The sequence below is a fragment of the Propithecus coquereli genome, unplaced genomic scaffold (genome assembly GCF_000956105.1).
Source record: "Propithecus coquereli isolate 6110/MARCELLA unplaced genomic scaffold, Pcoq_1.0 Scaffold92, whole genome shotgun sequence".
In the NCBI taxonomy this organism is placed as follows: Eukaryota; Metazoa; Chordata; class Mammalia; order Primates; family Indriidae; genus Propithecus; species Propithecus coquereli.
This window is the reverse complement of record NW_012155507.1, coordinates 5,011,640-5,025,140: the sequence shown is the minus strand read 5'-3', so window position 1 is coordinate 5,025,140 and position 13,501 is coordinate 5,011,640. Positions and strand designations below refer to the sequence as shown.

Below are 13,501 nucleotides of genomic sequence, written 5' to 3'. Positions count from 1 at the left end.
CTAGTGCATCAAAAACAAGTGGAGAACAATAACCCTCCCCGTCCCACCCAATAATAAGATAAAACAACAGATTACTATTCTCTAGCAATATTTAGGCATTTTGGGGGGTGAGGTGGAATGGTTTCAGAAATAGATTCACCTTGAAAATGGTCTGGCCATCCTTTGAAACAATGTGATTGATTAAAAGAGATGCAATACTGTAATGGAAAGGAAGGTGCTATTATTTAATGACTCAGCAAACCTTCACTAAGTTGTTCTATGTGCCAGACAGGTGATCTGCTAAGCACTGCTGATACAGTGGATATTACACAGGTCAGGATAATTTGTCACGTGAGAGAGGCCATATCCTGAAAGATATCTTCTGGAACTTTTATCCATGGTCTTCGTAATAATTACCGCAAAAGTCTTATGACCTTACATTTGTGTAACATATAACAGTTATACACATTTTGTGTATATAACCTTATTTAAAGACTCACAAGAACTCATGAGGAAGATATATTTACTCCAGTTTGATAGAACAGATTGTAGAAACTCAGAGAAGTGAAGTTACTAGTCCAAGGTCATTTGGCTAGTAAATGGCAGAACTGGAGCTCAAACCCAGTGACTCAAGTGCTTTTGCATACTATGCTAGATCACTACTATTAAGGGGAAGACCTACAATTTATAATTGCTAAATAAATAACTTTTTATCTGCTTAGAATTTAAGAGATAAGAATTGGAAGCTAGGGATAGCCTTGAAGCAGAAGTGCCATGTAACTCGGTTGGCCAAAAACAGTGCCTGGTTATGTTGTTGTCTAAATGTAATTATTAACAGCATCTCCTTTTACTCTCAAAAATATCTGGTTTGAATGATAAATTATATGGTCAGTCAATATTGAAGGGATACTGGGAGGCAAGACTTGCTGCCTTGGAAAATAAGTCACATAGTTTGATAAATCATTCAATTTTTGTGTCTTCTTGGCTTATCATCTTACCAATGCCTTTCAAAGTTTTGGGCCTGAAAGTCATGATAAGAAACACAAATTTGTTAATTGTGACCTGGCATGCACATGGCAAGATACACACACACACACACACACACACACACACACACACACACATGTACATATAATTGAAACAACAGTTTCCAACACAATACTCTCTTAGTAGCATCACTTTCTGATATTGTCTCCTCTATTCTGTTCACCTTGGTTCTATTACATTCCATTACATTCTACTCCACTTTAAAAAAAATTCTGGTTGACTCACCAAATGGATTGCACAATCTACTAATGGATGTGACCAGCAGTTTGAAATGGGCACAAGATCACTTGCTTACCAGAGTATTAGTGAGTGACATCTGAAAACCTTGGTAGGCTCCAGGCACTCTTGCTTTTGGAGGTCCTATCTCACATCTTATCAGACATATTAAAATGTATACAACTCATATCTCACATTAAACATATTTCATATGTAAGTGTGAAACTGAGTTGCAGTTGACAAGCTGACATAATGCTCCATTTTGCAGACACTTATTTAAACATTTATTAACGTTGATTTTCAGGTTTTATTTTTATATTTTCGTGCCAATAAACTTGTTTTTTTAGGTCGCAAACATTTTGTAGGTCCTTGAAAAACTCATATCCTTGGCACTGTGCCTATAAAGTTGAATGGATAAAACAGCCCGGCTCTCAGTTAACGATTATGAATTCATGAGTGGAGAGAAATGATGAAAGATTATTATCTCTTCTAGCTTCTCTGACAGAAAACCACTGGGCCGTTGAATTGGGTACTCAGTAGGGTGGAGTGGTCACTTTAGTGAAGAGAGGCAGCAATGAAAGGCATACAGAACTCAGGACTGGGACACCTGAGTTTGAATCCCTGCCCTGATAGGACTTGAGGCAAATCCCTTTCTCTTTCTGAATCTCAGTCTCCCCCTCTGCAAAATGAAGATCATACTAATCCTGCCATGCCTACCAGGCAGGAATGTTAGAAGGATTAAAATGAGATAATGTATGTGAAAGTACTTTGCAAATTGTAAAGCACTACCCATTTATTATTAAGATAGTCAGTGGATGCTATTTTTGTGGCTGCCCAGCCTGTTTAGGTTTTACTGAAGGGAAATTTATGAACACTAAAGCATCGTTCTCAGGAATGTTTTGTGTGCACAAAGCAACCGTAGCTTAGCACCTATTACTATTAATGTCCCCCCGTTTCTCTCTAACACAATTTAGACAGACTCCTATGTGTTGTGAACCTTTAGGAAGTCTAGTTCTCCCAGAAACACCATTCTTTCTTGCCAAAGTACTGTACTAAATAATTATGCAATTGTTGTTGCCAATAACCTTGAAGAAAAATAGAATTGTTTATAGCAGTGCTACTAAAGGATGGCTGATTTCCTGAACTTCCAGGACTCCAAACCGCTGCAATTTAATTTAATTAAAATAAAGACCAGGCAGAATGCATTATTACATATTGATAATGTATGCAGACACAGGCGGACATTGGGAATTATTCTGACAAAATTCACATAATAGATGCAGATCAGAGCCCCTGAACAAGCCAGTTTGTCAAATTAAATAAGCCGTCTCTAGAATTTTAACAGCACTGTGAACTTAACAATAATGATTTTTTACATTGTTTTGCAAGCAGCGTAGTTGGGAAAGAAACTAAATAAAATACAATGATTTCCAGACATCGTACCTTATTTAGAGCCAGAGAATAAAGCACACAAAGCACTAAAGCCAAATTCTTTCAAATGCTCACATGGAGTTTTTAGCAGGGGAGTCTTGTCCATGCATCAGACAACAAAACCTTTAAGCTGGATGAACTAGTGATTGTGGTTTTTATGCTGGAACCCTGGGGGTGATTTTACTCTTCTTCCACTTGATCAATATTGTACTTGGATTAATCAATCTTATCAGTTGCCATTGCTACTTCTCCGAGGAAGGAGTTCACACAACCTCTGTTTGTAATTTATTCACTCTGGTATAATCCCTCCAGTTGCAAAGTCTGTTTCCTTACCAAAAATGCTGGGATACCCTAGGATCTCAAGCACTCTTTTTCTCATTTTGGCTGTCTCTCAACACTCTATTCTTCTTTTGTGACATTCTAGCCCTTAGAGATCACACCAATTTCCCACAGCTGAGCTATGTGGGAAACAAGGGTCTCACATTTTAAACTAAGTGAACATTTCAACTTAGATATTCACCATCACTTGAAATCCAGTTTGTTTAAATCGAAACCCCTCTTTCTGCATCACCCAGAAATGGGTGGGCCAGGGATTCATACTTTACTGTCACTGGAAGGAAGAAGAATGAGAGACCTTTCTAGCCACAGTTGTAACCAAAATCTTTGCTATAACTGGGACTGTGGGAATGTTGGTCAAGGCTTGTATGAGTTTCCCATTGCTGCTGTAACAAATACCACAAACTTAAAAAGCTTCAAACAAGACAAATTTAGCATCTTACAGTTAAGGAGATCAGAAGTCTCAGATGGGTCTCACTGAGTAAAAATCAAGGTGTCAGCAGGGCTGAGCTCCTTTTAGAGGCTCTAAGCAAAAAAATCCATTTCCTTGCCTTTTCCAGTTTCTAGTGGCCACCTGAATTCCTTGGTTTATAGATCCCTTCCTCCATCTTCGAAACCAGCAATGTTGCATCTCTCTGTGCCTTTATTCCATACTTGTATCTTCCCATAACTCTGACCTCCACTTGTCCCCCCTTCTTCCACCTTTACGTACCCCTATCACAATATTGGACCTACCCAGATAGTACAGGATAATCTCCAATCTCAAATCAGAAGCTCACTAACAACCTTAATTTCATCTATAATTTTAATTCTCTTTTGGCATGCAACATAACATATTCATAAGTTCCAAGGATGGTCATTTTTGGGAGGTGGCTATTATTCTGCCTACCAGATAGCTATACTAGCATTTCTAAATCCGAAGCAAATCAGTTAAGTGTCAGGTACAGCACCATTGTTAATATCTGGTGCAAAATTCAGTCTGTTTCTTCCATATCAGTTAGGCGATTATAAAATATCACCAAGAGTACAAATAAATGTTTTCTTCTTTGTTTGTTTAGATTCAATCATAGATATTAAGGTATCAGCTCAATGGTCATATATTTGTTCCTTTGTCTCCATCCATTTATCACCTGAACTATTTATTGTCTATTTTGTTCTTAGAGGCTTCATAATCCATCTTCAGAGTAGTAGATTCTTCAACTTCATTCTACCACCTGTTCAAATGTTTAACCATTGTCAGAAAATTCTCTTAGTCTCCATGGAGATCCCTTTTAAGTATTGGAAAACCGTGATCAAGTTATCAGGGACATTTCCTACAAGGTAAATAATCCGTATTCCATCCTAGGTGTTACATGTGCAATTATTCTGGCTGTTTTCCTTGGGAGCCTCGCCAGCTGTCTTTCTTCACCCTAAGAACAAAGTGTTCCACAGGTGCACATAAAATACCACGAGGAACATTTTTTTCCTTCCTCTTTGGATATTTCTGAGTGGGTCCATTGTCTCTTGCTTTTATTACTATTATTAGCCTCACAAAAAACCCAACAACATATATTTTATTATAGCATTTTAATTAAGGCCATTTTATAGTTAGGATGCTTGAGAAAGTCTTGACTAGGAACGTAATTTTAGAAATAGGAAACCACCACAAGCAAACAATAGGAATGGAGGTTTCATCACTGGTGTCCATACTAGAAAGTCTTTGCTTATATTTGTGTTTTAGTTGTTTACTCAACTAGCCATGGACATATTAGAAGCTAAGGCATTGAGGGTGTTTAACTAGAACAAGAAGGAAGATTTTAGCATCTTTAGCTCTGGAGGCATTTAAAAGAAAGAGATGTAACATATATATAAAATGAGGTTGATAAAGTGTTGCAGCCACTGTGGGAAACAGTTGAGTAGTCCTTAATAAGTTAAACATAGAATTACCATATGACCTAGCAATTCTGCTGTATCGAAACAAATACTTGTATACGAATGTTTATAGCAGCACTATTCAAAATAGTCAAAAGGTGAAAACAACCCAAATGCCCATCAGCTGATGAATCGACAATCAAGTGTGGTATATCCAAACAATGGAATATTATTCAGTCATAAGAAGGAATGAAGTATTGATATAGGCTATACCATGAATGAACCTTGAAAGCATTATGCCAAGTGACACAAAAGACCACGTATTATATGATTCCATTTTTCTGAAATATCTAGATAGGTAAATCCACACAGACAAAAAGGAGATTAGTGGTTTTCAGGGCCGGTGGGGAGGGTGGAGTGGGGAGTGACTGCTAATGTGTATGGGCTTACTTTGTGGGGTGGTGATGAAAATGTTCTGGAATTAGGTCTTGGTGGTGGTTGTACAACCTTGTGAAAATACTAAAAACTACTGAATTGTACACTTTAAATGAGTGAACTTTATGGTATGTGAATTATATCTCAATAAAGCTGTTATTTTTTAAAAATGAGGTAGAGCTGCATTTATGTGAACCCTAGCAAGAAATGACTACTAGATACTGTACTGGTCAGCTTTTCATGAGAGTACCGAGTAAATATCTAAGTGTCATAACTTAAGGGAAAAAAGTAAAGACCCAAAACAAAATAGAACCTTCAAACCCAGCAGGGGTCTGAGGAGGGTCATAAGGAATTGGAAAATAAAGACCTACAGAGAAAAGTTCGAGGAATTTTAGATTATTCTGCCTGCTGAAGCCAAATGCTATAGGATATAATCCTGGAGAGGAGAATTTGAGGCTTTGAGTATGATTCAGTGAGGGTCCCAGCAAGAATGACATGTCACACTCATAAGTGTTCACTTCAGAGAGTTTGAACAAAGGCATGGGCAGAGTTAAGGGAATCAACAAGGGATGGAGACATGCCCAGGGGCTGGCAACACTGAGAAGCATTCTGGACTTGCAGGGGAAAGACGAGGGAAAGATGATACACAAGACCAGAGACAGCTTGAGGATTTGGAAGAGGGGCTCTTTGGCAGGAGCTGCTATCTTCTAATATATTCACTGCCAGAACTGCAGTAAAGCAGGGAGAGGGATACATATCCTGATCCTGACCTCGTTCTCCTTCCAGCCTGTAGTCTCCAGATGGCGCCAACTCACTGACCAAATCAAATGGGAAGCCAGAGGGCAAAGGTGTCCAGGCAATGCAGTCCATAGAATCCAATCTCTCAGAGCAGAGGGGGGCAGGGAAGAGATTGTGTGCGTGTGTGTGTGTGTGTGTGTGTGTGTGTGTGTGTGTGTGTGTGTGTCAGGGAGGGCAAATAAAGAGTAAGTAGCACAGAGTGTCTGCCTGTTCTACCCACAGCCTGCTTAGAGAAGCTGAGGTAACACCTGCATAGGCTCCATGCTTTATACAACGTGATCCTAATATCTTGGCCACAGCACAATTGAAGAAAACAATACCAACAACTGACATTTGTTGAGTACTTCCAATGTGCTGGGCACTTTACATTACTTACCTTATTATGATTTAATCATCATATCGTAACAAACCCACGAGTAACATAATCTTTATGATACCCATTTTATAGATGGAAAAACTGTGGCACTTGGAGATTAAGTAATATGCCCAATGTCACACAGCTAGTAAGTAGAGAAGGGATGATTCGAACCCAGGGAGGGGGTCTCTTAACCACTACACTCACTGGAATAGGGATTGAGCAGGACCCTGTAGACTGGCCAGTAACCTCGGTGGTAGCCTAATGGTAGAGTTCTGCCTTACAGGGGTGTTCTATATGATACAGTGACTGGCTGACATGATACGATATTCTCTCTAAAAGAAATATGAATGCAAGATATAGAGGAAGTTTGTAGACTGTAGGCTGTGAAGAGCTGTGAGAAAAGGAGGGCAGTTGGTATGGCAGGAGAAGAGATGAACTCTGTCACAAATGTGGCCAAGTCATCACTGTGGGAAGAGGTGGACTCTCGTTGCAGAGCGAACAACTAAAGCTGTTTTTGAGTTGACAGCAGACGCTGGCCTTCTAGAGCTACAATGTATCCTGAACAGAGCTGTAGGTCTGTGAGGCCTGCCTGTGAGGCTGCTGATGCTGTTTCTTGCTTTCTTACTTTCTCATGTGTCTTTACAATAATTCTCTGTTAACTGAGGAAATAGGAATCTGTCCACGTTCTTTGCATTCCAATAAAGTCCAACACAGATGAGTTAATTATTTAAATATATGATGGTCTCTTGGGCAGAGAAGGCACACTGATCTTTTTTCTCTCTCTCTCTATTTTCCTTTAAAAAGAAAGAGAGAAAATGAACACATAGTTGTCTAAGAAATATAGATCAGCTATATGGGAGTTGTTCCATGATAGACACTTCCAAGGGTGTATGTGAAAATGTCTCCTCTGGACAGCTTTAGAATAGTCTTCTCATATGTCCTAGGGTGGTTTCCATGAGATGTTGCCTGAAGGCACAAGGATCAATGGCTTCCAACTGCAGGTCTACAGACCTGCACCAGGTCCCTTAGGAAGTTTTCCCTGTCTTCTATAGAGTCAGAATAACGACTTTGGTGTTAGTCTGTCTCTTTCTCTGAGCGTCAGGGTTAGATTGCTTACCGTCATTTCTTAAGACAGACTATTGTCCTTTTTTTGGTGTTAAGATATTCCTCATTTATAGAATTATGGTTGTGGTAGGAAATAGTATATTACAGTGAGCTTTTTTCTCTTTTTAAAATATTCTTACTTGACAAAATAAAAAACTGGCAAATCCATCTTAGTCTCATTTTTTCAAAATGCCATTTGTCTAAGAGAATTACATATCTGAAAACCATAGGCCTAAAAAATCTCTTAAGGTCCCTGTTATCTATAAAATTCTAGGTTTTAAAGTCTTGAGATTACAAAAAATCAAAAGGAATAGGAAGGTAGGATGAGTTTTTATTTAACCTACAGAAATAACAAGTTAATGGAGTCTAACTATCTTAGACATAAAAGATAATAAGTGGAGATGCCCATAAGTTAGAATTTTGTAGTTTCTAAGTGGAAATGACATTCTAAATGTCAAATCCAAAAACATGGCCTAAAGAACGCCACACCAAAGGTCATAGTTAGAAGGCAACATTCAGCTCTGGAGACAGTTACAAGTCAGATATTGCATGATTCCACTGGTGTGCAGCCATCATGAAAGGGGAACTAAAATCATTTTGAAGCAAAAATGTGTCAAAAGGGAACTCTAAACGGGCCCAAAGGGAGTGTTTAAATGAAAAAGAATGCCTTAGATCCTTTAAATAGAAGAAAATCAATGATTATTCCAAATACAAATTAATATGCAACTAGCATATTCCGTTTTGTGAACATAATACTGCTATTTATATAGAATGAGTGCAACATACCTAAAGCCTCTGCCAAGCCCCAAACCCTCTGTCCATAGATGTCAGTCTTATTCCAGGCAAACGTGTAGACGAGATTAACTGCGGCAGGAAACCACTTCTGAGTGAGTCGCCCTTCCACAGCTACTGTGAGGTGTACTTTTATCATCCCCACGGGAATTGTTGAATGTGTCAGAAGGATCCGTAGCAGGGTTTTGTAGCCAGGGGTGCGGCTGCTCAGGTAACTCAGCCTCACAAAGCTAGAAGGAATGGGGATTTCCTCCTGTACAACCTGAAAGAAAACGGAAGCCAAACTGGCTCTTAGCAGTGGTCATAGGCAGATGAGGCGATCGCATGCTTTGTTGTCTGAGAAACATGTCAAAGGAGAGAGCCTACAGGGACCTAACGATGTCAAGGCATCTGTTCCCGAATCTTTGTGAGACTGTGTGACCACAGGTTTCGACTTTTGCACCAAATCTTCATGGGGACAAGCTATCCACACAACTCTAAGGATTGCTCTCATTTTCGCCCTACCAGGAAAGACCATGTAAAGAACAATTTCAGTTTTTCAACTATGTTCCAAAAATTGCTTAGTAGAAGTTGGAGAAGATCACACTGCTGAATGTCAAGCAATTCAGTGTTATGGGTTCCATTAAGGGATCTTTTACTTATACATGCATACACAAAATCTTCTTTAGTCATATATCACAATACTACAGCTGCAATTCTTTTTTTTTTTTCTTTTTTTTTGAGACAGAGTCTCACTCTGTTGCCCTGGCTAGAGTGAATGCCGTGGCATTAGCCCAGCTCGCAGCAACCTCAAACTCCTGGGCTCAAGTGATCCTCTTGCCTCAGCCTCCCGAGTATCTGGGAATACAGGTATGCGCCACCATGCCCGGCTAATTTTTTCTATATATTTTTAGTTGTCCAGATAATTTCTTTCTATTTATAGTAGAGACGGGGTCTCGCTCTTGCTCAGGCTGGTCTTGAACTCCTGAGCTCAAACAATCCGCCCGCCTCGGCCTCCCAGAGTGCTAGGATTACAGGCGTGAGCCACCGCGCCCCGCCTATAGCTGCAATCCTTATTCAAACTAGGCTCTCTAAGGGGAAGGACTCCAGAAAGAGGCCCAGCAAGTGATATTTTATGACAAAGATTATGGTTTCCTTAGAAGTAATCTTTACTGATGCCATCAAATTCGTTTTCTTTGGAGCTTTGGAATGACCCTGAGGCCAATTTTTTAATCAATTTTTTCTTCCATACTTCTCTGTGCCTGGATGTACCAATGGCTGGGAACAAGTTGCTCCAAGTTGGCATCTGTGACTGAGAAGCAAATAATTTCCACTAATTCCTCTGCAAATTTTATACTAAAAGTTGATCTCCGAGTGAAAATACCACATGGCTTCTTTAAATAATTGCTATTGCTTATTGCTTATCACTACAGATAAAGTTAAACAACCAAAGGTGGTAACTAAAACTGAATCTCATGTTTCATGACTTTCATCTTTCCAAACACATCTGAAGAAAAAAGCCCACCCTGTTCAACACATTTAGGGTGACATGGAGAGTGCAGATATTTTTGTGCCCTTATTCATTTTTACCTTAGAACCTTGTCCCCTCTTACTTTTTCATACTTGTGCATATAGCAGATCTGATTGTTAAACACATGGTATCTCATCTCGTATGGGATTTTAAGTCACTCTCCTGTTTCTGAGGACACAATTCCTCTTGTATACACTTTGCCCAGTTTTTCTTCTACATTAGCCATTTGATAGCAGAGTTGCCCGCTGGCTGTCTTCTCAAATGGTGGCGGAAGTATAATAGAAAAGGACAGCATGACACTTACCACCTTAGTATTTCATTGTCCTAAAGAAACATGCAATCCCAGATAAGCTGGAAAACTTTTGTGCTGAAAGAAGACCTGTACTTCCTAATGACATTTGTGAAGGACTTGGTGTACCAATCAAATGTACTCATTAAATACTGTTTTTTTTTCTTCCTTTCTAAGGAAAAGTAATGGAAAAGACAGGAGGGGCAGCTCTTTGAGCTGCTTTTCCTATAGAGCACTATTTTTGTGTGAGTCATTCCTAAGTGGCAGCCTCTGGGCACTGCTAAAAGCTGATGAGGATGAGAAGATGGAAGAATCACCAATTCAATCTTGGAGTGTCCATTTACCTCTTTTTAAGTAAACTTCTTGATTTTGGGATTTGTAAGACTCATGAATCCATTTTTGCGGCCTCTACATTTAACTCTCATTAAAATGTTTCTAAAAAATAGTAAGGGAATTGTACCACAGATGTTTAAATGGCTTGATATTAAAATGAAAATATTGGATACTTAATAAAGAAGAATTCTCAGGAATGCTAAAATATCAAGGTTCAAAAAATGTTTTCTCCTGACTATAAAGCTTGAACACTCAGAAATGGATTTTTTAAAAAATTCACAAGCTTGAAAACTATCTTTACTAAATACAGCTAAACAAGACAAGTTGTCATAACTTCGAATAACAATGACAATGGATGCAAACTAGATAATGGAAGAAACTAGATTTCTTAAGGAGCTTTAGTTTCAGAACCATGAACAGTCCAAGCTCATTGACTATCTTGTTAGCACCATTAAGCCAGCTAACTTTGTTCTTTAGAGCGCAATGTTCATTAGATCAAAATTTGGGGTTTAATTCTCATGACAGCTAGTTCATCTTACTCTGTTCCATGGCCACAGATAGCACCCTAATGCCCTGGGCAATCACTTTGCAAATGTGTGCTAGAGAAGCTACATTTTGAAGGTTTCTCAAATAAAGGGAAGCACACTATAGGGCTGGCAGGAAGAAGAGGAAAAAAATATTAGGCATTATACACTGTTGACCATCCCGTGATACTATGATTTCATACATTCAAAGGCCAATATACCCACCTGTAGCTCAGGAACAATAGTTCCCCTCTCTGGACAGGCCCCTCCAAATGATGTGAGTGGTGAAGGAAGCACGATAGGGTTTGGGCTGATAAAGTTGGAGATATCGCAGGATGGTGGGTCTGATATAACTCTCTGCATGGTTACTTTCTCCACCACAATAAACTGATTCCAAGGCAACCAGAGTGTCCTCTTCTCAGACAGGAAAGGTGATCGGTCAAAGATTAAGATGACAGAGATACCGCCGATGGCTACAAGATCAAAGCTGAGAAGGAAAAAATATAAGACAGTTTCAACCAAATGAATAATCAAAATAAAATTCAAGATAAAAAATTAGGTTAATTTTAGTATCCTTTCCTTTTCTGGGGACTCAACCATGCCTACTTGTATTCTCTATTCTCTATTATGTGTGTGTGTGTGTGTGTGTGTGTGTGTGTGTGTGTATTTTTTTTTTTTGAGATAGGGTCTGTTGCCTGGGCTAGAGTGTAGTGTTATCACCATAGCTCACAACAACCTCAAACTTCTGAGGCTCAAGCTATCCTCCTGCCTCAGCCTCCCAAATAGCTGAGACTACAAGTGTGTGCCACCATGCTCAGTTAATTTTTTTCTTTTTTGTAGAGACTGAGTCTCACTGTATTGTTCAGGCTGGTCTCGAACTCCTGGGCTCAAGTGATCCTCCTGCCTTGGCCTCTCACAGTGCTGGGATTACAGGTGTGAGACACCATGACCGGACATGTATTCTCTATTTTATAAATTCCCTCTAGCTAAATATCCATTCCATCGATGACTTCTTTTCGCTATTCCAGTAGACTTCTGAGAAGAAATTCTGTATCACCAGTTGATATCCACCCAGAATTTATAAACCAGTTTTACTACTATCTTAAATAAAATCACTGCATGCATTTCTGCAAAGCCGAATTTGACATTGTTGCTCCCCCTTGCACTAAAGATAATAGATGACCATTTAACATTCAGCAGCATCTTTAATATAATGCATTATTCATCCTCAAAAAATTCCTATAATGTAACATAAGAAAAGTGAGGAGCCAAAAGGTTAAATATCTTGTTCAGGGTCAAAAACATAGTGTCAGAAAGCAGACAGCGTCTTTGAGATGGAATTTGGAGAAAGATTCCAGCAGAGGAAAATTGTTCAGTGAAGTTGGTTGAACTATGCCATGCCTGAACTCCTCACATCTCACTACGCTCTTCGGCTTCCTATTCTACTTGAACTCCAGATTTAGGATTTCTGGTTTGTTCCAGGATGGCTCTTGGTTTCCTTTTGTAAGACAGCCTATAATGGACCCTGCCCATCTCCATTGACAACTCCTTCTAGATTTCTGACAAAGCAAGACCACCTCTCCTGTAAGCCAACTCTGTTCATCTCTAGATGTGATCTATGACAAGAGTTTTGAACTGGAGCCTAATAGACTCAGATTTCAGTTCATTCTGTACTGGATGGTTCTACCTTGCTTCTCTTTTAAGTATAATGATGTCTTTGAGATGATACACTTGAGACCGTTTGAAAAACATAAACTCCTTTATAAAAAATAAGATAATGATAAATTATTATCATTATACCTTAAAAATGGGTAAAGGGCAATATGATGCTCCTTAATATTCAAAGCAACTTAAATCCACAGGAGAGAGATGTAAGCAATTCCCTGCATTAAAAGAGATCTTTCAGTAAAACACTTTTTCAATGATAAAAAGTCCTGATAGGGAATCAGACTTAATTATGGACATCTCACCACTCTGTTCAGATGACATTTATTATAGTACTACCAATCGTGTCTTGTTGCAGAAATCTTCCAGATAAAGATAAATGGACAGTAACAAAGGATGGATAATACTGTATTTTTATACCGTTGCTTTTTCAGTGAAGTAGCTGTAATATTAAGGCAGTTTCCAAAAAGAGGATTTGAAGAACTGCATTCACTATAGAAAATAATCTAGGTTTGAACTAAAAAAAGAAAACCCAAACGGCTTATGGTTTAAGACAGAGGGGCTGAATTCATGATAATATAGGAGAAGTTTAATGCAAGTGTAGTTGGGAAAATCCAACACTACTTGTCAAGAAGCATTTCCTCTAGTTTATCTTCTATGTTGATTTAACTCTGTGTCCTTGGGCAAGTTTATTTGCTTCACCCAAATCCTGACTCTTGACTCCTTAAAACTGAAGTGCTTATTTATTTAAAAACAAGCACCACATGTACTCACCATCAAATTGGTATTAACTGATCAACACATAAGTGCACATATAAGAATAACATCTATTG

At 38.8% G+C, this 13,501-nt stretch overlaps 1 protein-coding gene across 1 annotated transcript in view; it reads right to left on the bottom strand.

Annotated features, from left to right (window-relative positions):
• Positions 1–13,501, bottom strand: part of TENM1 (teneurin transmembrane protein 1) — a 566,532-nt gene that overhangs the window by 120,769 nt on the left and 432,262 nt on the right. The window contains exons 17-18 of the mRNA XM_012664836.1: positions 11,229–11,490; positions 8,342–8,609 (exon numbers count right to left, since the gene is read on the bottom strand). Coding sequence (XP_012520290.1) covers positions 8,342–8,609; positions 11,229–11,490 — 530 coding nt within the window. The remainder of the gene's footprint in view (positions 1–8,341; positions 8,610–11,228; positions 11,491–13,501) is intronic.